We start from the raw sequence: 26,463 nt of genomic DNA, 5'->3' as shown, positions 1-26,463 counted from the left end.
GTAGAAATGTTCAGGCAGGTTAGTCTAATTGGTGAGTTAATCCCTGATGAGATTAAATAAGGTGGTAGGGTGTGGCAGGAGGAGGTGGAAACTGAGGCATGGCTTTGGTGTATATATTTCTATCTGGTAAATAGGGTCTCTCTCTCTCTGCATCTGCATCTTGATCACCATGATGTGAACTGCTTCCCACTCCCACACACTCCGCCATGATTTTCAGCCTTAACTTGAGCCCCAAGAAATGAAGTCAGCCTTCTATGGACTAAGATGTCTGAAATTATGATTCCCTCAAATAAACTCTTCCTCCTCTATATAATTCTGGTTGGGTCCGTTAGTCACAACAGTGAAAAAGCTGACTTGTAAACAGGTGCCATACCCAAATATCAAAAATGGATAGAAGAAGTGACCAAGAACTTAAAAATCTGTGCTGTTGTTGATAACTCTATTCAGAAAATTGAGTCTAGGAGATGTTTACAATTAAGCTTTTATACAATATCAATTTTTGAATGCATTTTTAATTTATTTTCTTTAAAATAATGACATTAGCAAAACTTTGACACAGCCTGTATTGAATTTCCATATTCAAATTAGGCTTTACCATTAATAACTCAGATTAATACAGAATTAGCATTTCGCTTTTGACTTTAGGTCAAAAGAGCCAATTGCCCTATGAATTACAGAAGACTGGTACTCTGATTCCTTCTAAAAATTAAAAGAACACATTTTATTAAATTCTTGACATATATAGTTACTCCAAATTTTATACTTGGTGAAATAAAAATACCTATAGTAGCTTAGTTAACATCAACAGAAAACTTCAAAAAATGATTCTGAAAATGTCAGGCAAATTATTTTTATTGTAGGCAATTATTTAAACTGCATATTTGGCTTTATGCATAATAAGTCATGTGGGTAAACATCCACAATACAGTTAAGTTTCCAATACCTAGCTTTCTTTCTTTTTTCTTTTTAGCAATGGCATGAACAGAATCTTGCCAGGTTATGAAAATTAGGGTTTTCTTGGGAGTTACTTGAAATTTCCGAGCTGAATGGCAGAGCGCACATAGACACACCGGAAGGTGGATGGCTGTATCTCCCAGTACTGGACTGGGTTGCTAAAAAGACTCACTCCCGAATAAGAAGCCTTCTTGGTATTGTATCCTGGTGGACAGAAGTCATTTGCTCCAACTGCAGAGATGTTGTTATTATGAAGGTAGACAACCTGCAACATGAAACAGGAGAGAATGATTCTTTTCTTCTAAATATTTCGAGGCCCTTCATGTAAATATTCATTTTTTAATTTGTTCTGATTAGTTATACATGACAATACAAAGCACTTTGATACATCATACATAGATGGAGTATAATTTCTCATTCTTCTGATTGTACATGATCTGGAGTCCCACCTGTTGTATAATTATATACGTACATAGGGTAATAATGTCTGATTCATTCTACTATCATTCCTACCCCCAAACCTCCTCCCCTCCCTTCACTTCCCTCTACCAAAAGTAACTCTTATTTTTCCCTAGGCCCTACCCTGATTTATTGTGAATTAGTATTCACATATCAGAGAAAACATTTGGCCTTTGGTTTTTTGGGATTGGCTTATTTCACTTAGCATGATATTCTGCAGCTCCATCCATTTACTGGCAGATACCATAACTTCAAGAGAAAGTCTAGAGGAAGGAAGAAAATCTTTATCACATGCACCTTACTTAGAGCATTAAACTCCAGGATATGTAAAGAACTCAAATACCTTAAAACCAAAAAGCAAATAACCCAATAAATGAATGGTTTAATGAACTGAACAGACACTTCCCAGAAGAAGTATATGAAAAAATGTTCAACATCTTTAGCAATTAAAAGAAATGTAATGAAAACTTCTCTTTAAGATTTCATCCCAGTCAAAATGGCAATTATCAAGAATACAAACAACAACACATGCTGGCAAGAATGTGGGGAAAAAGTTACACTCATGCATTGCTGGTGGGACTGCATATCAGTGCAATCATTATGGAAAACATTATGGAGATTCCTCAAAAAACGTGGAATAGAACAACCATTTGACCCAGTTATCCCACTCCTTGGTTTATACCCAAAGGACTTAAAATCAGTGTATTACAGTAATGCAGCCACATCAATGTTTATAGCAGCTCAACTCACAATACTAAACTATGAAACCAGACTAGGTGCCCTTCAACAAGTGAATGGATAAAGAAAATGTGGTATACATATATATGGAATATTACTCAGCCTTAAAGAAGAATATTCATTTTTAATATTCTCATCCTTCAGTTTGAATAACTTAGCAGTGCACAAATCAAACTTCTCCTTTCTCCCTTCATTTTCAAACTGCCTTTGCCTTCTTCATCTTCTGTTTCTCAGTAAATAACATGCCAATCTTCCAGATGCTCAGTTTGTAATCCTTATCATTATGCATGAGCCTCCCTTTCTCTTATCCTTTATACCCTCATGACAATCCTGCTAGCTCAGCCTCCAAAATGTACACACCAGCCAGATCTCCCATGTCTACTCGCACAACATTCTCTGAACTGCCATTGTCTATTTCTGGACTATTAAAGTTGTCCTAGTCATTCTTTCTGCTTTATCTTTTGCCTTCTAACTTTTATGGTTTAATTTACCTCCCAGATAAATTATTTTAAAAACTTTATTACACATTATTATCTTCTTTGCCTCCACACTCCAGTGGTTTCCCTTCCCATGTTAAAAAATCCAAAGTTCTCACAATAGTCTACAAATACTACATGATCTGACTTCATTTCCCTTCACTGATCAACCAATCATAATTGTCAACTTGCTGTTCTACTACTAGGAACTATGGTTCCTCTGCAGGTTATCACACACAGGCTTCCTCCACTTAGAATAAGCTACAAGACATCTGTAGGCACTTAGCTCATGTGATCAATCTTTTCTTATCAGAGAGAGCTTCACTCTATTCCATTCATGATTTTTCTCTATGATTCACAATAAATAATGAATGCATTATGTTTGGAAGTTTAGCATGTATGCATCTGTGCATATGAAAAAAATATGATACAGTGATCAGCTGTTTTCTAGTCTACTGCATTCTTTAAATGTTCCTAATGAACTTAAAACTTATGAAGTTCATAATGTGTCCTGCCTGACACTTGAAAAATAGGAATCAAGAATGTGAAAATGATCATGCAAGGATATAAAGACATAAGCAAGCAAAAACTCAACAGCAACAAAGAACTAGTAGAAACAATATCTAGTCTTATTAAGTCTTTGAAGCATTTTTTTTTACTTAATACTGCCTATTACTTGTTCCAGCATCACCAAAGACCCTGTTGAAAAAAAAAATCAACCATCAAGAAATATTTTAGGTGCTGGTGCTATAGCTTAGTTGGTAGAGTGCTTGCCTAGCATGCACAAGGCCCTGGGTTTGATCCCAGCACCAAAAAAAAAAAAAAAAAAAAAAGAGAGAAATGTTTATTTTAAGTCTCATCTTCCTACTTATAAAACATGTTATAGAAATTGAGTTAGTATAAATTGGCCTATGTCAATTTAAGTTGGAGTTTTGTCACAAATCAATAATAAATGACTTGTAATTTATTTACATTGTTTATATTAGAATAAAAGATTAATGTATCTTGAACCCCAAGCAAAATTTAGATATTACATTTTGAAAAGGGCAACTGTATAAAATGACTTGACAATAAAAAAAGTGTCAAGATAGTGTTTCTGATTCACCATGACAGACCTAAGTACCTATGTAAACTTCTGAAAGAAACTCAATTTAAAAAGCTGAAAAATTAGATAAAACAAGGATATATATAAATTTTACAAGCAATATTGAATTTTTAATTGAATGTTTGAATAACTTATTTTTTCAAAGTAATGATGAAATTTATATATGTATAAAATTATTATCACTACTTAAACTGATAAGCTTTACTTTAATTTGTAGATTTGCAGAATGGAAAACACTATCATTAAAGTGGACCGATGACCCTTATCTTCTTATTCTTATTAAGCACTATAATTTGGTAATTTCTATATAGTTAATTCAGCTATACTACTAGCTAAACATTCTTTGTTAAGCGATATCATATCTGCTGAAGATAAAAGCTAAAACTACTATTTTTAGTTCATGTCAGTGTATCAGTGATTATATCATCCTGTGCAACAATGTGCATTTGTTACACTGATCAGTGCCTGGAAATGACGCTGCTTCATAATAAGCTGTATCTTCACAGCGAGCATTGTAGTGTGTTCAAAAGAATAGCACTAATTTAAAAATAGTAATTTCGAAGTTTTTTTTTTCTTTGACAAAATGAAAATGAATATTTATGTGGAAATATTAAATATGTCTTTCTGAGAAACAGGTTGAATTTTGTATCTCCTCCCAAATTCATGTGTTGGAAATCTAATCCTACATGGTGGTATTAGGAGGTAAGGCCTTAGGAAGGTCATTGGGACATGGGGGAGGAGCCTTGATGAATAGTATTAGTGCCCTTATAAGAAGAGGCCATAGAGCTGGCTAGTTGTCTTTCTGTCACTTGAGGACAGAATGTTATGTTGGCATTCTCCAACCTGGAACAGGGCCCTCACTAGAACGTAATATGCAAAGCACCCTGATCTCAGACTTCCAGCCTCTAGAACAGTGAGAAATGAGTGTTTGCTGTTTAAGCCACCCAGTTTATGGTGACTTGGTACAGCAGCTTAGCTGACTGTAACATTGTAGAAACCATGTCTAACCAGATCCTCCTGCCTCCCAGCCTCCAGGAGGGAGGGTCTGCTCTCTGAATCCCTCACAGTGAGTATTTGCTTATGCATCACCTGGATGTACTTGTGCTCTGCAAGCCCACCAGGCACCCTGAGAAGCTTGTTGTTGTTCAGGTGAAGCTCCCTGAGGTGAGGAGTGTTGGCCAGAGAGCCATTTTCCACAGAAGAGATGCTGTTGAAACTCAGTCCCAACCTGCAAAGCAAAGCAGAAATGAACACATACCCCAACACAGGTGTCTTTTGTGCAGGCATTGTATGATTAGGCAAGTAAATAGAAAAGGGAAATTTTTGGTTTTGTTGTTGTATTATTCCCACTGTTTACAATGCTTTATCTGATCTCTCTGAACTTACACAAAGCCCATTATTCTTAATGGCTCAGTGTTACCTTCTTTGAGACTCCTCTAACAGAACAAGATTAGACAGGCACCTCTCTTAAATGCTCTGTAGCATCCTGTGGTCAACTGCTTGTATTACATAACAGACTGTGTTCTGTATCCTAAAGGCCTGTGGACGTGCATACCTCTCCTTTGGAACAGTAACTACCTTATGGTAATTAACGTAGTGCTTGCCATGCTCAAAAATAGCTACAAAATGGATTTCCATGGGTAATGAACACATTAAATTCATTTGAGAGAGAACCAACAGAAATGGCGCAACCAATTTGTTTTTTTTGAAAATGGAGCTACAGTGCATTTATCATATAAATTTATTCACAGATGATAAAAGGTGCCAAATTCTAAAAAGTTGACAACCCACCTTCTAGAAAATTTCAGTTTTCTAGATCAAAAATATTCCTCATTGACCATCTAATAGTTTCAAACTCTGCTTTGCTGCCAGCATTCTTGCTTCTGACCCAGGTCTCTGACTCAGATCTCCCTCTCTTGCCCCTTTTGACATTCCTAATACAAGTTCCTTCAAATTTAATTCACTCAAAGTCTTGGTTCCTAGTTTTAAAAAAATTAAATGCATAATATGTGGGGGTTCTGCAATGTCCCTTCACGGATTTCAAGGCCAGGAGAGGTTGACTTAGAGACATGAATATTTTGTATAATACTCTGGGAATGAAAAGCAAAGTGATGTCAATCAAAGGGCAGACAGAAGATACCAGGTATGAGACGGCAAAATAAAGAAACATACACACACACACGCGCACACATGAGAGACACACACAGAGAGAGAGAAAGAGAGAATGACAGACAGACAGACACTCCAAGGAGGGTGAGGGACAGTATGTCAGATTTCCTAAGTGCAAAGGAAGAGATCTAGTCATTGTCCACGGATGGTTTCTCCTATGCTCCAGCTAGTTCTGATTTGAGCTCTTTCAGAATTCAGATGCTGGTTTAGGTATCAAAATTTTCCAGTTTTAATCACGGATTGATATTTGAAATAAGGGTTAAGGTTAACTGCTTTTAGGCTATTATTAATAGCAGTACTGCATTGTCTTAGCTATTGATTATTAAGCTGGCATCTTGGCTCAGAAAAGTTTGTTTTACACTCAGTCTTGAAACATTCCTGTCTTCTTTTTGACCTTTCCTTTTCTATTCCAGAATTGTGTCTATTGTATCTTGCAGAACTCCAAGTCCCAATATTAAATTTGAGAATAGAGCATTCCTCATGAAGTTATTCAAGGAAGATTTTCATAACACAAATCATTACTTAACCATTTATTTATCTATTCAATCAACATTTTTTTTATAGTACTGGGAAATCTCACACATGCTGTATGAGTGCTCTACCATCAAGCCACATCCCCAATCTTCAAAAAAGTAGTTTTGAGAACACAGTATATGCATGATTTTACTGTAGAAATGATGAGGTGAAATAGTTCAAAAATTATTTTTATCATCAAGGAATAATAGTTCATTTAGTAAAGGTGATGATGGTGTATGCATGCATGTATATAACTACCTACCTATCTATCTAAATAAATAAATAAATAAATAAATAAATAATTTCATGCTTCTGATGAAGGGCATGCATTGATTTCTCCAAATTTATTCTTTATTACAAATGGTAACCTTTACCCTAAAACAATGCTCTGTGGTCAGTGTTTTTTTTTTTTTTCATTTCACCATTTTAATTTTCAACATCAAAATACTTTTCTTGTTCTAACATAAGTAAGCAATAAACAACATAATTATTTCATGGCTTAATCAAAAGATTTTGGATTTGATTCTGAAAAAAAATATGTTCAATGAATTCAAGAAATTATAATGTTTGCTTGGCCAATAAGGCAATGAATGGAATTCAAAATTCATTTGAAGAGAAATATAAATTTCTGTTGACATTTTCAATATTTATTAGCATATGAAATCAGTGTTCAAGTGGAGAATCTTAAAATCTCCTTACCACTTTTAGTAAAAAATGAATTTATTCTTTTTTTTTCTAAAAAAAGCACACTTATAATGATTCATTTACTATATATTGAACTTTAAAATATTGTTTCCCTATTACTATTACTGCTACTACTACCACCACCAACAACAATAATTATAATAATCCAATAATAATGATCTTGATAAATAATGCAGTTTATCTGAATACACATTTCTGTAGTTAGGGGGACCTGATCTACAAATACAGGTAGGTGATGTGTAATACTACTGTGAAGAATGTTTTCTACATTAGTGAATAGCATTCAAACAGATCTAAATGAAGCTTTTCTTGTTATTTGAGACATTGGGGTTAATATATGTCAGCTCTATTCACATGCATGTGCTTATCTTCAGCCCACTCCACTGGGTGTTATCCACAGAAATGGGAAAAGCCACCTTAAACATCTATTTGAACTTAGATATTTATCAAAGATAAAATGATGCATGTTATGTATTTTTATCTCCCATGAAATTTATATGTAAAGAGAGGAGTGAGTTGATTTGGCATAAAGCCATGGTGGGAATATACTCTTGAAGGACATTCAGCAATGTATGCGTATCAAGAACAGAGTATTCTCAGAGTTTGCCAGCTCTCTCCTCTTTTTATAATTAGCCAGAGTGCAAATGTAGAGAGACTGAAGTTAGGAAGCAGACACTAGTGATCATTCACAAAGAAAGAAACAAAGTTAAGGAAGGCTAAACAATACCACCCAAAATAATAAAAAATAATTTCTAGTTGGCCTACATTTAATGTGCAGATGCATTTTATTATAAACTTTGGAGAATAGGAGGTTAGAGAATTTCAGTATAAGCATTCTAGCAGTGATATGTGGGATGTTCAACATTTCTAGATTTTGGTAGTGTTCATTTTACAGCATTTTTGTATTTGGGACACTTACAATTTTGTTAACTTTCAGCTTGATACCAAGTTAGAATATATTGAATAAACACATTTAAATAAAATCTGTTAATAAAATACCCGGTATGTAATACCTAAAACTATACAGTATTCACAAAATGCAAGGTCAAGGTTGGTGTTTATAGTAGGCATTCTATTTCATTGATTTTTTTTCTCAAAAAATAATCATATAGACCAAAGTTTGAATTTGTTGGAAACAACAATAAAGTGTAGCAAATATTAAATAAAAACCAATCATCCTGTTTCTATCTTCTAGAATGCAGGCACTGATTATGCCTAGTCATTGTTCTGATAACAAGTAATGAGAAAAGATTATTACTTAGCCAAGTTATTCAGTCCCTTCAGGCTAGCTGCATCCACTTTGGTGATTTTGTTGTTATCAAGATGTAATTCGGTGAGGGAAGGAGGAAGGCCTGGAATATAGAAACATGAAATGTTAACTTAGCAAATAAACCTAAGTACAGAATGTAGAAAGACTCAATGAGAGTTTATGCCATTAAACATACAATGAGGTTTGAAGAATTAGTTCTGCTTTTCATATTTTTCCTTCATCCCATTTATAATGATGCATGCTTTTGAAAGTACAATGCTAGAAGGTGCAGAGGAGAAATCATTGGGTTATGAGACCCTTAGTCCAATCAGTGAATTAATCCCCCTGATGGGATTAACTGAGTGGTGACTGAAGGTGGGTAGGGTATGGCTGGAGGAGGTGGGTCATTGCGGGCATGCCTTTGGAGTATATATTTTATATCTGGCAAGTGGATTCTCTCTCTGCTTCCTAATCATCATGTGAGCTGTTTTACTCTGCCACACTCTTCCACCATGATCTTCTGCCTCACCTCTAGCCCCAAGGAATGGAACCAACTATCTATGGACTGAGACCTCTGAAAGAGTAAGCCCCCAAATAAACGTTTCCTCCTTTATAAAAAAAAAAAAACTAAACTAAAGGCATTTTGATAAATGGAAAAAAAAAGTAGAAAACCTTTCTACTTTTCTCCTAGATGGACTCAACAAAATGAGAAAATGTTCTAGTCACGTGATAATTGTACCAGCAATGGCAAAAGTTCAAACATTGAAACTCACTATTCTTTTCTATCTTTGTTAATGGGCTAACACTGCCACCGATAAAAGAGATACATCATAAAATAAAAAAGATGAGTATTTGAATATAACAAAGGGGTGATGTATTGGTTAAGTATATATGTAAATTTAACTAAGCATTTCATTAATGAGAATCATTAATAACCCACAATGATAAGCTATGGTGGTCTTACACTTACCAACCTTTCCATAAAAATCACCAAATGTCCCTGAAATCTGGTTGTGTAGAAAGAGCTAAAGCTTACTTGAATGTATTAAATCAAGACCGTTTCTTTATATGAGAAGAAAGCACAGGCCTATAACCAAGTCATCTGCCATATGTAGAGCACCTGGAGAAATAATTTAAGATCCAATATGCCCACTAAGTCTTGGAATAGTACTTCCGGAATGGTTATAATGTCCAAAGACTGAGTAGTATATATATAAAAGTTTAAATATTTTATTTTCATTTCCTCATGCCATCTGAGGATATATTGTGTTTTTATACAGCTTTTTAAATAGCACATTGTTCCACTTAAAAGAATAGCAAGAACTTAAAAAAATAGCAAATCTGTTACATGAACAAATAAAATCTGACTTGCAAAATGTCTTGCATATTTGCCTATAAAGATATCAGTTTGGAAAATCACAGGTTACATTTGATGTGAAACTTTCATTACATCCCACTGAATTATGTCAATATTTTCTATTTAATGCAATAATTTTTTTCTGTATTTGACCAAAAAATGAATATATGAATGTGCTTCTCTAAGGAAATATTTTTTTTTTGGAAGATGCTAAGGAAATAAGTGTGTTTGCTATGGCACTTGTCCTAACTCAATTTCATTATTCCCTCACTGTATAAATTATTGATAATTAATCCCTTGTCATAAGTGAGGAAACAGAGATTCAAAATTACAGATTTTGTAGGCCATCTGTATCTTCAGTAAAGAGTAGAATATGATCCCAGATAGCCAAAGGAAGTTAAAATAGCCTGTTGTTAACTAGAGGAAATGAAAAAACAATTGCATTTTTCTTATGAATAGAATCTAGGGAATTGTAGCCATTTTGACAATAAAGGATTTAAACCACTTAATTCTCCTTAGAATAATGCACTCATATTTTTACATTATCCTCTGAGAAAAGCAATTATATATATATATATATATATATATATATATATATATATATATATATATATATATATATATATATATATATATATNTATATATATACATACATCAAAGCAACTAAATACACATTCTTTCTTTTTTATCACCAGGAAAAGATTTCTGCCTGTAGTGCACCATTTATCCCACAGCTATTACGTCCTCTTGGTTTCTTAGTGTCTTCCGTTTTTAGTGTTGATTTCCCCAAAATAAAGTTAGAACCAGGAAGAAGTTTGTCTATGGAAAAACCTTTGCAACAGGACAGAGAAAGACAAATTTATACACACTCTTCTTACCCTTAGCCACTATGGCATGTGACTGAGAAAACATATTCTCCAATTACTTTTATTAATTCTTTTTCTTTTCCTTGTTTTATGAGATAAAAATAAATGAAGATTACTCAGGTGTGGGTACTATATGTATATAAATATTACTTTAGGTAATAATCCTAGAAAGTAGGTTTTATTAATACCTTCATTTTATAGTTAGAAAAACTGATGTTTTTAGAGAAATGAATAATTAATGCAAAATTGAAGAATTGCTAAGTGGCTGAGATCTCTCTCACTGTGTTGTTTTTATTCAATTTAGATTTTATAATTACTACACTATCCCACCTTTACATTTCAATAAGTAGTGGGAGAAACTATAATCAGGACATGGATAATACGCAGGCAGGCATAAGAGGCCCAGTCTAACAGTAGATTCTTATTTTAGATAGACATAAATATGCAGAACATAAATATGGTGGATGGCAAGAGAGTAAAGTAGTTAATCACACGAACTCTAATACAGCCCAGAGAATCTCACTGTGATACTTCCTCCTAACTCTATGACATTGCTCACAATTTATTTCACTTCTTTAAGACTCATTTTGTCCTCATTTACAGAACAAGAATGATACTACCATATAGGGATGTTTTTTGATTCCATGAAAAGTGTTTGGCATGATACTAGCAGCAAGTGCTTAATACAATGTAGTTACTACAACTTCTATATTATTATAAAATAGTAAATAAAAGCAAGCCAGAAATGATAAGAAAAAGAGTAAAGCAGGAGAGAAAGAAAATTTAGGACAGTAAAAGAAAACATATCATTGATGAAAGGTGTCACTTAGGGATATTTTATAGGAGGTATCAGGAGGGATTACAAAGTCAAAGAAAACGCTTAATAAAATTTTTATGGCAACATGAAGTGATGGGGAAATTCCAGCTGCTTCACCTCCTATGAGTATGCCTTTAGGTCAGATATATTAATCTGCATCTATATATTTTTACGTGCGTGTGTGCGTGTGTGTGTGTGTGTGTGTGTGTGTGTATGTGTATATTTGTTTCTGTCTGGTGTGTGTACACAGTGTCCTTGAGTATCTGTAGGGGTTTAGGGGATTTTTTTTTGGACCTTACTATGAACCAAAATTTGCTGGAATTCAAGGCCTTTATATAAAATGATATAGAATTTTTGTATATACTACATGAATCCTCTTGTTTTTAAATCATTTCTAGATTACTTATAAAAAACAATGTAAATGACGCATAAATAGTGGCTATATTGTATTGTTTAGGGAGTAAAAAAAGCACATATTTTAGATGAAAATTTTTTAAAAAAATTGTTTTGATCCATAGATGGTTGAACCTATGGATATGGAGCCACTGGTGATTTTCTTTTTAAAAGTCATTTGTTAGATGCAGTAAGTTACTCAGCAAGAACATGGCTTGTAAACTTTAAATTGAAATAGCTATCTGTTCATCCATCTGTCCACCCCAGCAGTTACTTTTAAGGGCACCCAAAACATGCTCTGTATGAGATGACTGTAGATAGAACAAGTGGTAGTAATAAAGCTTCTATGGTGTATGTACTCTCAGAAATTAAAGTTTCTCTGAAGATGCAATAAAGTAAAATTGGTGTTTTCTGCAGATAAGTACCTATATCTTGTACCTAGATCAAGAAAAAGGCAGGATGAGCTTACTCTGACTGTGGTGATTGCTGTTTGTTTTTTGGTTGCTAAATGTAGATAGCATCTCCTATTCACCATTCTGTCACCAATATTCTGTACATTGTCTAAGCCAAGTGAAGGTTGAAAACATTTTTTGAATAATAGGAGATAACATTAGTCCCTACTTATGTAAATGCCAGATTTTTTTCTGATTATCTATTTAATTTTAAAACAACCCATTCTGGTATATATTAATATTGTTCTCACTTTCTGGATGAAGTAATTAAGGGTCCTTGAGTCAATGACAACTTGAACTCAAGCAAACAGATTCTGAAATCCACACTTTTTACAACCAATGGTATCAAAATAAGAGTGGTGATTCCCTTCAGATATTAAGGACTGGAAAATCCTACAATGGAAAGAATTCCCTAAGGAATTGGAGACACAAATTAAAAAGTGTCTCAGTTCCAGAGGTACTTCTACGTATCATTTTTTAAAAACAAAGTACCAAAGCATTCAGTTTATTTTTAAAATAACTCCACTATCTCCTTGTTATATCACAATTACAAATATAAATTCATTGTTTATTTTTTCATTGTAGAAAGGACATTTTAAGGAATCTCTCCATCCTTACAATGAGCCTGGATAGTCTCAGAGTCAGCCAGGCTCCACAGGACCCGTTGTAGGATAGAAGATTTACCATAAATAAGGTTGGTTACTTGAGTCACAATTTAAGTGTCCACATCCACTTTTTTAAAATATCAAATCCCTTGGACTTAGGTGTTTCAGAATGTTTGGGAGGGTTTCTGTCACCTTGTGGGATGGAGGTTATGTTGGTGTCTGCGATGCGGATGTAGGAGAGCTTCTTCATTCCCTGGAAGGCTCCATTTTCAATTCCTGAGCTCTTCAGCGGGTTGGTGCCCAGTTCTACAAGTGTGAAAAGTGCAGGATTTTAGAGGGAATTTTAGGATATTATAAGTCAGAATAGTATCTCTTTCTATCAGGCTTCTAGAAAGAAATTTGGGTTAATAACAATGGGAAAGCAAAAGGGAAATAAAAGAACATGTTCTTCAGAAGAATAGCAAAGTGGAATAATACATTCCATTACGAAAACAAGCAAAAATCAAACCATAAAAACCAAAGACATATGAAACAAAAAAAGAATCGCAACCAAGTATCTAATTTTTTTTTCTTTTTTTTCAGAAAATGCTGACATTAAAAAAAGTGTTTATAAATCATACATTATGCTATTTCTTTTCTAAGATACTTTAAAGTGTTGCCAAAAATATCTGAATCTATTTTTTTTTGCAAACTGGTTATATAATTATATATATTTTGACCATCCTTCCAGCAAAATGTTATAACATAATATTTAAAGCAAATGATTTATGAATGTTCAGGATATGGCAAATCCCTACACAAAAATGTTTCTAATTACGCACTACTTAAGTCCATCCTGCACATTAAGCACACAGCAAGGTAACTTCAGTCTTAGATCTCCTCTACATCCTCAGATCCTCAAAATCAAGAAAGAAAAATGTTGTAAAGTACAAATTCAGTCCAATTTCCCCGGGCCCTGCTACTCTACACCATGTAGGTTTCAGGCACACAGGCTCCAGCTGGTTCACCTTCCTGCAGCTAAAGAATACTTGATATCTCTAAGGTCCACCTGGTGCCTCGGTCTTCAAGTTTCAAGAATATCTGTACCTATGACAATCATCTCGTTCAATCCATTGAACACCGCTTTTCTCACTTTGGTGATCTCATTTTCATGGACACGAAGCTCCTGAAGGGATTTGGGCATTTTTTCTGGCAATTCCTTCAGTTGATTCTTGGACAGATAAAGTCTTTCCAACTTCACCAAAGGTGTAAATGCTCCAGGGCTTATTTTGCTAATTTTATTGTTGACAAGGATCAATGCCTATAGATAGAAAACAGAAACATTTTCATAAGTTCCAAACTACTTTATATATAAGTACATACACACACACACACACAAACACACACATATTTAACAAGTATGTAGTCTCTTCATTCCATTAATGGTACTTGAGGAGGAAATCTGGAAAATTGCAAGAAATCTGAAAAATCAGCAAATATGATCACTTTATCTGTGTCTCTATATGTCTATATACATAGATATGTATGTACATATGCAATCTTTAAACAATAAATACTCCCCAAGATTGTACTTCCTAGTAACAAACATTCATGTCCCAGTCAGGTCTTCATCCTAAAGGTCCATTGTCATTGACTGTATCACAGAATCTGATACAGAGGGTGGTGCCATTTTACACTATCATCAACAATTGAAGAGACTGAAATTTTATTGTAGCCTCACAAAATTTGATCTCTTTTAAAAAAACTTTTGCCAAATTAACATTAATTATGTTGTAGATCATTGCTTTGTTTTGTCTTTTCTTGAAAAATTAAACTTTATTTTGTTTACTTGCCAGGTATTGTTTTTTTTTTCCTTAGGGAAGACATTTTCAGATCACAAAAGCTTCTTAATTTTTACAAATTGTAATATATTTTAATAATTGGTTTAGAACATAAATAAGTAGCCAATATAACATGAAGAAGCATTTTTTTTTCTTTTTTGTCTCTCTCTCTCTCTCTCTCTTTTTTTTTTTTTTTTTTACAACTAAAAGGCCTTATAAAACAGTGTATTTGGTGATTTTTGTATCTGAGTTCTCCTAATGCAAAAACTTATTTTTAATTAATTAGTGCTATATTTATAGTAATTTCTAAACATGGTTGTGGACACTTTATTCTGCCCCAATATTTGTTCTAACAGAGCCACACTGTGTTTATTGCTTTAAGTCACATTATCTGCTCTTATTAAGGAACTTGAGATAATTTTATGAAGGTCTAGGAAACATGAATTTTCAAATGCAGAATTCATGTTTTTGCATTAATGAGAATTCAGGGGTGAGGGAAAGTAATTGAGGTAATAGGATGGTAAAATTTCAATCACAGGGCTGGATTGTAGCTCAGAGAGGTACATCTGAACCACATGTGAAGCACTGGGTTCGATTCTCAGCAAAACATAAAAATAAATAAATAAATAAATGAAGCTATTGTGTCCATCTAAAATTAAAAAGTATATACATAAAAAATTTCAGTCCCAGAAATGCAAGAATCTATTCTGAAAGCAGTGGCTTTCAGAAGTATATCCTCATGTTATTCACATTATTTTATGAATTAAAACTTATTATGAGTAACCTGGTCTTTTAATTAATCCAAAGATACATTGGTTGATTAATACAAAAATTCTAAAAGTTTCCAATGTATATTACAGAAAGTTAAACGCATTTATGGGGGGTTAAGTAATATAAAATTGAAATTAACAGGCAAATGCTATGGAAATCAGTACAAGTCAAAGCAGAGGAGCCGAGTGAGCAAAACTTATATTTATCAGACACACAGAATGGCAGAAGCTCAATGAGAAATACAAAGCATGAGAAATACAAGGCACATCTTTGACTACCATCCATAGAGAAAAATTCTGAAGGTTGATACAATCAAATGTATGCAATATAGTCTTAAAATCTGGTTTCTATTATGTTAAATGTTAAAGTCTGACTTTTAATATCATCCTTGTGCAGGGCTTACACTGTACTAGATATTGTAAGGTTACTATCATATTTATTGACAATTTTTAATGAACATTCTCAAGAGAAGAATAATCCTGGTATTCTAAACTCAAGTTCTGTTTCTTAATCGCTAAGAATAGTTATAAGGATTAAATATTTCCATATATCTACGTTACTAAAAAGAGCAGCTAGTATATAGAAACTGCTGACAAGTTTTTGTTTGTTGGCAATTTTTGTTGATTTTTAATTTTAAAAACACCTTCTTTACCAGATATATTAAATTTTAATTCAAAAGAAATACTTTGTTAGTATTGCCACACGTTATCTCCATTATTTTACAGAAAGATGATATAGTTTTCTACTCTAAGTATAAAACTATTAATATGCAACAAGTATCACTCATATTAAGCCACAGCATTGCAAATGGATATAATTATTGGAGAATAAAGAATTTTTTTTCCAGTTGAATCCTTTCTATTTTAAACTTTGCTTATTTTTCATTGCTCTCCTTCCCTCCCATTCAAGTGTACCTTTCCTAGCTGAAATTATGATGTTTGTTTGGATAATAACAAGGATGGTAAAGATCAGGAATGAAAGAGTAAGAGAAAAATAGCTGTTTGACATCCTCTGAAAGGTTAGAAGCTCTAATAAGCTCTCTGTCTCTTCCAATGTGCACTTTGAAGTAGAAAGAAGGGGATTGCCAAGGTAATGGTTGCCTGAAAGCACACTTAGAAGGAGACTTAGGGAAAGAAAGAACACATTGTTACCAATACTGGATTTAAAGAAACGTCACAGAAATTTAGATGTCTCTTATTGAACAGCTTTAAAAAACTATTTGGCATATATTTAAATATGAAGTTAAGATTAGAGTAAGAGAATTTTTCTTCCTTAAAAAAAAAGTAGCTTTAGGTTAACCTTAGCAAATAAAGCTTTTTACATACTTTAGTTCACTGAAATTAATGATATTCATTCTTTATTATCACCTCTTTAAACATATTCCAAATAGTCACTGACAACCTTGCTGGTTTCGGCATGCCCTCACTCCCAGTGAAATCTCAAGGTGAAGGCAGAGAGCAGGTGAGCAGCTCGGGACCCACCTACTACCTGTGGAAACAGAACCCAGCAGCCCAGCTATGGAATCTCTTGCTCAGGCCTAGTCCTGCACTATCTCAGAGCCCACATCCCTACTCTAGTCTGCCTCTATTTTATCATCTATTGCTTTTTGTCTTCTGCCTTTGCTTTTCTCTTATAGAAAAAAATGTCCTCTTTTCTCTACCTTTCCAATTTCTGCTCATCTTCTAAATCCCCGTTATCCCATATTCTCCTAATACTCTACCTGATATTCTGATATAATGATGATGACTGATTTTTCTGTTACTTTGTGCTATTAATACTCAATACTTATAATGGCTTATAGTATTGAACATCAATAAATTGACCATGACTATTTTATTATGTGCTATTTTAAAAAAATATATTACATGTACAATCTTAAAAGTTTTATGGAAAAAAAAATGTGCTTCCTTTAAAAATCGGGTGTATGTTCTCCTGATGGTTAAATGGTACTCTTTTCCCTCCAGGGCTTTTAGTACATCCATAGCTAAATCTTATGTTAATTTCATTAAGTATATAGTTGCCATTTTTACTATTTTATATTTCATTATCCCCTGTATCTATATTTCTTATTTCTAATACATAGCACTCAAATGATGAATTGTATATTTATATTTTATTATAAGTTGACTATTTTTACTACATAGCCTTTCTATAATGACTAGAAGAAATAGATGTGAAATTAGAGTTCATCAACCTTAAGAATGTATTTCTATAGCATTAATTATAGAAAAATATGAACTCTTTGTCTCCATATACAGGTATCATACAACAATTTTCAAAATTTTCTAACTATTTTCATTGCATTTCTTTTTTTATAATTTTTTAAAAAATTTTTGGTACCAGATATTGAACCTAGGGGTGCTTAACCACGGACTCATATCTTCAGCCCTTTTTTTATTTTTTAATATGAGACAGGATCATACTAAGTTACTTATGAACTTGCGAAGGTGCTAAGCCTGGCTTTGAACTTGTGATCCTCCTGCCTCCTTCTCCACAGTCACTAGCATTACAGGCATGTGCTGCCGCACACAGCTTCATTGCATTTCTAATGTTGAACAAAAATCTGCTTCCCTGGAATTTCCAGTCACTAGGACAATTCTGTCATTTTGTAGTATAGCAGCAAGTAAATATAATTCCTCTTCTCTAACACAGCCTTTCAAAGTTCACTGATGGCCCTTTTAAATTCAGTTTAGAGATCCATATCCATCAATCGTGCCCATGTGATGTCCAGTCTCCTCATTCCCATAAGACCTGCCTTCCCTGGATGCTCTTAATTGCCATTCTTTGCCAAGAAAAAAACCACTGCTCCAGGAATGGCCAAACAGTGGAACACACATAGTGAGGTTCCCACAGTATATCTTTTGAACATTGATGTTATTGACTTATACTAAATGTACACTGAGATGTTGAGCATACTCATTGCATAGGTAGGGAGCTGGACTAGATAACAAATTTCTTAGTACTCTCTATAAAGAGACCATGGATTTACTCTTACACAAGGCTGCCTTAGAGGTGTATCCCTATTGTCCATTTACAGCATATTGTCTCCCATCTACAACTATATTATTTGTTCTTTCCGGCCCTTCTCTGTGTCTTAGGACACTGATCTCACTATAGGGACGATACCAACCCAGTGCTCTCCACATATGGCCCCCAAATAAGTTCAGCCAGTGGAGACATTGGCAGGAAATAAAAGAACAGGACTATAGCTACTCAGTTCTCTCATGGGGAACTAACACAAGTTCCTTGAAGTCTTGTGGAGCTGGGTGCTTTGCAATGCCTTATTGTTTCCCATACCCCTTTGCAAACTATTCTTTCTGTAAAGTCTCCTGCAGGAAGCCCTTTTGAGAATGCTGTTTTTGTTTTTGTTTTTTGTTTTCTGAGGGGGTCCTGAACATTAGACTAGACATCATAATGGAGTATAGATAAGTGAAAATCTTAATCAAAACACAGCTCAGGATGCAGCATGCATGATTCTGAATACAATCCTGTCTATAGGTGAATGTATGTGTATATACACATATGATTATATTTACTAGATAAAATACTAATGATCATTCCTTTTTCTGTTGGTCCAGTCTTTGAGAATTTACAAGGTTATTCTCACTTCTCTTAGAAAAATGAATGAATGAAAGGAAACAAAGAAATAAAATACAAAAATCAATTTATATTGTATTTTGTTCTACTATTTAAGTACAGTCTAATTGAGAAAATACATATATTTACTCATGAAAACTTGTGAGGGGATTAAGATATAAAGTGATAGATATAAATTAAATACTAAAAATGTATAAATATACAGAGGAACATTTGATGATTTTTTGTTGATTAATTAACATGCTGCTCTGCTCCCCCACCACTGCCAGGAAGAGAATTTAATAAACATGTGGTTGAGTGCTGATTTATTATCATAAATGGTTTTGCCCTTACATAGTTTACGTTTGGAAAAAATACTTTGAAGCATACCACTTTATCACTAAAAAATCAAATTGCTCTTACATGAAGGTCCTTCAGGTTCTTAAAGTCGTCATTTTTGATTTCCGTTATTTTGTTGTTTTGCAGATCTAGCAGTGTCGTGTCAGGTGGAAGGTCACTGGGCACTTTGTCTAGACCTAGCATAGGAATAAAAGGAGTGTGTTGTCAGTAAAAGGGGACACATAACTACAGAATCACAAAAAAAAAAAAATAGATTTATACAGAAACCAATGTTGCCATGATAATTTTACCAGCAAACTATTTTTCTTCTAAGAACTACATCATTTGTAGTTTAAAAGGTTTGTTTTATCCTCTAACCAAGACAAACAATTTTATTTCCTAGTCATAAGAAGAACATGATATTCTCCCTGCGTATTTACTTTTATGCAAAGGGGAAATTTTGTATTTCCTCAGGGTGTGACTCAAATCTTTCAGTGTACACTGTTTTTTACTACATTTGTTTGGTAGGAGTGAAGTGTAAATCTATATATTTCTAAATAAACACCCTGTCAATAAGAACATACTTTAGTCATATCATCAACTATAAAGCTTTTATTGATAATTTAACACTGTCATAGAGCTATGCTTTAACTTAAATTATATAAATATGTAATCAATGTGTGTTGACTACATGAAAAATGTTACTCCAACAACTTGAAAACTTTTCCACACTTTTGGAGATCAATTCTTTCAGTTTTAACTGTAATACCAGAACAATATTAGTTTTAGTTGAAATTTTATGATCAATCAATGTTAGGCTAATTAGAATAAAATAAAATAAATAGTATAACTTTTAGTATAACTTTTAGCTAATTAGAATAAAACAAAATAAATAGTATAACTTCTCTAAAGGTAATGCTATAAAATTTTACTTTTGAACTTTACATTTAGGTCTAAATGAGTTATTTTTGTTAGTTTACAAATATAAATATATTGAGTAAGCAATTTGTCCATGGTATTAAAAAATTTCACTAGTCACTAAAACAATTTTATTCAAAATGTATGCCACTTTGAGTAAAGGGAATGAAAGCTAATGGAAAATTATTAAATGAGGCCTTTGGTCTTCCTTTGGCTTTTTTCTTATCGATGTGGGATGATAAATATAAATTTGACATTATATTAACTCAATGTGATTATTTCTATATTTTAAGATTGCATAACATAAATCTGGAATACTTTTTAGTCTTTGACAGAAGCAATCTTCCATCATATCTGTAACTTGAAGTGCTGAAGAACATGTCTTCATTCATTCAACAGCATGTAGTTGAGTACCTCCTAGGAACCATCAACTTGCTAGCAGCTGAATATAAAGTAGGAATAAATCAGAAATTATCCATGTTGCATGGAAAACATAATTTAATCCAAACTTTTCAATTAAAAATCAAATTATAATGAGGCAGAATAACTCCTATGTTTGGAAAATTCCTTTCCGATTTTGAGTTTTAATTAGAATACATTCATAAACCATGATGGTAGACATACTTCAACTATCCTCATTGCTTTTCATGGAAATGACTTAAAATATATCTAAAGTCACGTATTTATGAGTTTTTTTTCCAAATAATTTTTTGTTCACGATATCATTGTTCTGTTAGTGGAAAAAATAATCTTGTCCCTAATCCAGTGACCACTCTCTTCATAAATTGCAATATCAAAATTCATGTGATTCTGAACTTACATCAATATGCCATGTAAATACAGAACTCACTACAGAAACAGTTCCCATAGAAATAGCCAGAGTGAAGTGTTTTCCATCATAAACAGTGAACTACCAGAACAGCTACCTCGTAGGAGGATATTTAATGGCATTATGCAGTCATAATCCCTACCATTTTCAGAATGTCAATTTACTAATTACATGCAATTAGAGGTGGGACACTTCTGCCAAATCTTTGATAATTAGTTGTTATCCAACCAAGAAAAGATATAACTTCCTTTAATTTCAAATAAAGATATAAAGTTACTGCCCACATATTATTTCTTGGGCATTTTGGTGGAGTCAAAAATAAGTCTTAATTTCCATTATTTTTACTTTATCCACATCGTTGCACTTGAATTCTGGTTACACTTAACATTTGTTCAGATTCAAACTGCAAAGATAGTATTAGATGTAGAGGGAGAGATTGATATATCCGAATGACTGGCAATTTTTATTATGTTGTTATCTCAGAATGTTTTAATAAAAGAAATTGCTTGAGATGAATTATAATTCTTTATTTCTGAAGATTTAGTACTAAAAAATGCCTTCTTCAGCCTTGTGATTCTTACTGCTTAGTTCCTGTAGAGCTATTTTAATGTATGAATCACTAATAAATTCATATCCTTTTGAGATAATTCATATATGAGTGTTTTACTATTAATACTTTATATTTCTGAGGCTTTAGTAATTATTCAAAAAAATACAATGTTATTTCATTTTCTTCCAAACAGCCCAATGTGACAGGTAAGGCAATATGATACATTCCTTTGTCCAGATGATTTTCAGACAAGGTTTAATGACAAGAGAAAACTCATTTAGCTAAGAGTGACAAAGTGTGTTTAGAAGATTGCTCTCTTGGATTCCAACATGACATATACTTTCTCCTGTCAAATCTACATCCTCCAAAAGATATTACACCCAATATCATGTTATATTTTTAAAGAGTCTAACAAGTGTTGGGCTGTTGCCTGGCATGTTCAAGAACTAAGGGCAGAATACCACGGGCAAAATACTACAGCTGAGTTTCTAGAATGTCACAAAGGGAAAATGTCAGGTAGTCTATGGATCCCAAATGTTCCAGCATGCACAAGGAGGTTTCTATTGGCCTATATCAAAATAAGAAAAACAACAAGGGGAATCTGGTTAGTTTTAATATAAAGTACCTCCCGCAATTTATGAGAGCATTTCTTTCTACTACTATTTCCTTTTTTTTTTTTTATACACACCTTCTTTAAAAAAAATTATGAGAGTAGACATCAGGTTGTTGTTATTTTGTTAGGTTTGGTTTTGACCCTAATAATCAATGAATTTTTCAACATTCACAAATATTTAGTTGTCCCAGAAATAAGAAAAGTTTTGAGCTAACACATCCTCTTTTTTTTTTTCACAGGTAGAGAAAAAGAAACCCAGAAATGCCAGGTGGGTTAGTCTAGGTGCCTCATGGCTAAAGTAGCCCAAGAACCAAGATGGTTTGAGTTCTCACTCATGGAAAACTCCATCCAGGCATTTCTTCCTACTTCCATCTCACAGTGCTTTAAATAAATCTTCCTCTTATTTCCTTCCCCACTCTATAAATGCTCATCTCTACCACTTCAAATAACACTGATTCCCTGCTTCTAAAGCTTATGATGTACTGTCCTGTATTTTAGGATCTTTTGCTTGTTGTTTGTTTCTGCATGTTTGGGGTTAACTAAGACAAATGATCATTTTTCATCAGATGTCTCTACCTGTGGGAAAAAAAAGAGGATGAATTACCTCAAAAGTTTCCTGATGTCCTCTGGCTGTTTGTACACAGGTGTCTTTCTGATTAATTTTTAAATACAGTCGTAGGTAGGAAGTTTGTGAACATGTCTTTGAGATCCTTTCCACCATATTTTGTTACTAAATCTCTCTACATCCTACTTTTATTGTAGTTCTTTTTTTCAGAAGTATTGGGATATAACTGGTTATAATTATCATAATTTTGTTTCTAATTCTCAAGTAAATGATACCATCAAATATGTCATTCACATTATCTGCACCAAAAAATCCCGATAAGTAATTAGGCCCTCACTAGCTGTTTCTGGTTAATTTAATTCCATATGATGGTGTAAATGCTGTATTTTTCAAATCTAAAAAGTAGCAGTCTTTATTTATCCATCTGTATTCAAAATTATCTGGATTAAAATGACCTCAGCCACTAACTAGTGATGACCAGAATTCAAGTTTGCATCTCTAAACCTGTATATCTTCATCTGAAACCAACTGAGCCTAGGGTCAATTGGATAGAAATACATTTGAGCTAAATATTATTTTGATGATTAAAAGTTGCTCACTTCAACCAAAACTAATCTTCACCATGCAAAAAACTATGTGATATTCTATGGAACCCATTATTTTATCTTATTTTTTTTAACCACTTAAATAAGCAAAGTTAACAAATACTGTCTTTAATTACATATAATTATATTAACTTCATATGATTTTCATAAAATCATTCCTACAGATATTGATGGATTTTACAGTAATTCACAAAACAATAGAGAAAATAAGATATTAAGCATTTTAAAAATGATATATCAGTTAGCCAGGTAGAATAAGCTTCAAATAAGATGCTCTATAAAAATAACAAAGTCCAGATAACATGACTGATTGCTGCTCATACAATCTTAAGTAGATGATTTAAGTAACTATGAAGTTAGCTTAAAATTAATTTAAATATAATTTATTTAACTTCTTAAGCAGTTTGCAATTATAAGTAATGACCTTCATAGAGACAAGTAATATCTATGGATCTTCTCTATTTAGTACTCTGTAGAGTAACTTATGCTCATGCTTCTCTTTAGAAACATGAAGATCTAAGCAAATGTGCAAAATAATAGTACTTTTCAAAGATTTCATTAATTATATTTCTTATCCTTCATGTCCTTCTAATATAAAAACTCATCCCAAACCCCTTAAGAGGTGAAGTGCAATCCTCTTTCCTTTCCGTTAAGACTAGGATGGACTTATAATGCCTCTGTGAACCTGTGGGATGCTGTAGAATGGTATTATGATATTTGAGGCTACATCAGAAAAGGTGGTACCCAGTTCACAGCTGCTACCTAGTTCACAGCAGCTATATAGTTCCTCTGAGATGCTTGCTCTGGGGGCAGCCAGAAGCCTGAAGAAATATGTTTACTGCTAGACCACCATCTGGACAGATGAGTCACTCTGAAGACAACAGATTGAATAGTCCCTTGTGACTAGCACCAACTGCTCATCATAAGTCTAAAGGACACCATCCGGGTGGCCAGCCTAAGGCAAGCATTCCCATGATTCTGGTCCTATCTAATGCTTGACTGCAAACAGTGAGAAACCTCAAGTGAGAACACCCTTATTAGCCCTTCCCAAATATCTTGTTCCTCAAATTGTAAGCAAAATAAGATGATTTTTTGAAGTTACCATGTTTGGGAATAAAATACTTCTGCAGCAATAGTAACAGGAATAAAGTGATTTCCTAAATTTAGTTTTCAACAAACTTTAATATAATTTTCATTTTTCTATTATAACACAGTTTTTTTTCCTAAAGTAACCTGAATTATTTTATTTGCTCTGACAAATTGTGTAAAAGGAGTTTTGTCTTCTTTAAAATATGATTATTAAAGTAAATACAAGTATACTAAGTTGTTACCAGAAAATCATTTCTGAATAAAGACTAGTAAGAAATGTACTACCTTTTCTTTTTTCCCTTCTGGTAGTCCCAGTGATGAAGAGCATTGCTCTGCTGGTAAATGTCAGCAATCTGGTAAACATCACGTTGGACAAAGGCCAGGTTACCCTAAAACATCATGCTTTATTTCCTGCCACGTGGCAGGAGTCCAAACTCTAGGATTTATACTTGTTGATTTCCAACAGTTTATTTTTTATAATTCTGTCTTCAATTTAATAATTAGGATAGTGGTGATACACTTGCCTCAGTTTTTGTCAAATCACCAAAATAACATTCAGGTTCTCCAGTCCCAACAAAAAATGTTTTCTACTTCAGGCAAACATGTTTCCCTTTTTCCCATATTAAAAAACAAATGGTAATCGGACTGTGATAGCAGTTAGTCCAGGCTTCTGAAACAGAAAATTTTCTCTTTTATTTCTATTGCCTTTCCAAACAAACTTAAGGAAGGGTTAAGCTTCCTGGATTTACAGTCATCCTCAAATGGAAGAAGCCAGGGTGCACTGTACTTATATGCTCTCTAATACCCAATCAGCCATGTTCCCTCTGGTGTCCAGTTTGGTAGCATCAAGAGTACTATAGAGTATTCACCCAAGCACCAAGCCGTGCATATGTTTATCGATTAATTGATTAATTACTTATTGATTTTTAAGAGCCCATCAAGTATAAGACATTTTATTGTGTATAGAATGTTACAAATATAAATTATCACTACACTTCCCTTCTGCTGGAGAAAGCAGATCAATACAGAGGTAATTTAAAGTATTGCATAATTCTATATATATATATATATATATATATATATATATATATATAATCAATTGTTACAGGATAATCAAGGAGAATATAGATAGAATGAAAGCACAGAAGTAGACATGCAGGAGAAGTTTTCTCAAAGCAGTCTACAGAATAAATCCAGGGTAAATAAATCTGGAGTATTATAATGCAGTTGTTATGGGGCTTTCTCCTTTTACTGAGACTGGATTGCAAACTGGTTTAAATTCTTTATCCTCATTTTTTGAGGAAATATATAATCCTCTTGTAATTATTTTGAAGGGAAAAAGTTAAGATGACAGGGTCTCATGATTTTCCTCTTTCATCCAGGGAATTGCTGTTCCAGCTAACCTATTTCCATCCTGTCCCCTGGAGCCAGGATGTTCTTCCAAAAGAGAATGCATCCCAGCTGCCGTCTAATGAAATGCCTTGATCCCACACAGCTGCCTTGCTCTCCCTCCTGGGGCCAAGAGGGAAACCAGGGCTGCATCAGTTCTCAGGCAGGTCAGGAAGGCAAACATTTATCCAGTTGTTTTAGATTCCTCTCTTCCTCCTCACCATCTTTAACCCCTGAGTCAGGAGTCTCAGCTCTCTGGGTAAGACCTGAGTGTAAATCTCGCTTCTCCTGAGGATTGTCCAGACTCACCCTCTGCCCAATGCTAATTTAGCAACCCAGTGGGCATACTCTGCACATCCTTCTTCCTATAGTGTGTTTTGAAGAAGCCCTTTTGATGCATCTGACAATCTGAATAAGGGACTCCCCCCTAACCCCTGCCACACGCATCCCTGGGCTATAAAGCTAGAAATTAGGAAGGCAGCGGGAGCTTCTAGCATCCTGTCTGCACCCTGCAAAATAGCCCTGATTTATTCTTAT

The 26,463-nt window shown here is 33.6% G+C and overlaps 1 protein-coding gene across 3 annotated transcripts in view; it reads right to left on the bottom strand.

Annotated features, from left to right (window-relative positions):
* Window positions 1–492: 492 nt before the first annotated feature.
* Dcn (decorin) overlaps window positions 493–26,463 on the bottom strand; it is a 35,929-nt gene continuing 9,958 nt past the window's right edge. For all 3 annotated transcript variants that reach the window (XM_015482944.2, XM_048804095.1, XM_015482946.2), the window contains exons 3-8: window positions 19,453–19,565; window positions 13,949–14,162; window positions 13,055–13,168; window positions 8,381–8,474; window positions 4,822–4,960; window positions 493–1,219 (exon numbers count right to left, since the gene is read on the bottom strand). In XM_015482944.2, the coding sequence (XP_015338430.1) occupies window positions 1,025–1,219; window positions 4,822–4,960; window positions 8,381–8,474; window positions 13,055–13,168; window positions 13,949–14,162; window positions 19,453–19,565 (869 nt within the window). In that variant the 3' untranslated portion in view covers window positions 493–1,024. The remainder of the gene's footprint in view (window positions 1,220–4,821; window positions 4,961–8,380; window positions 8,475–13,054; window positions 13,169–13,948; window positions 14,163–19,452; window positions 19,566–26,463) is intronic.

Source organism: Marmota marmota, unplaced genomic scaffold, assembly GCF_001458135.2.
Source record: "Marmota marmota marmota unplaced genomic scaffold, marMar, whole genome shotgun sequence".
In the NCBI taxonomy this organism is placed as follows: Eukaryota; Metazoa; Chordata; class Mammalia; order Rodentia; family Sciuridae; genus Marmota; species Marmota marmota.
The sequence above is the reverse complement of the archived record's forward strand: the minus strand, read 5'-3'. Positions and strand labels throughout refer to the sequence as shown.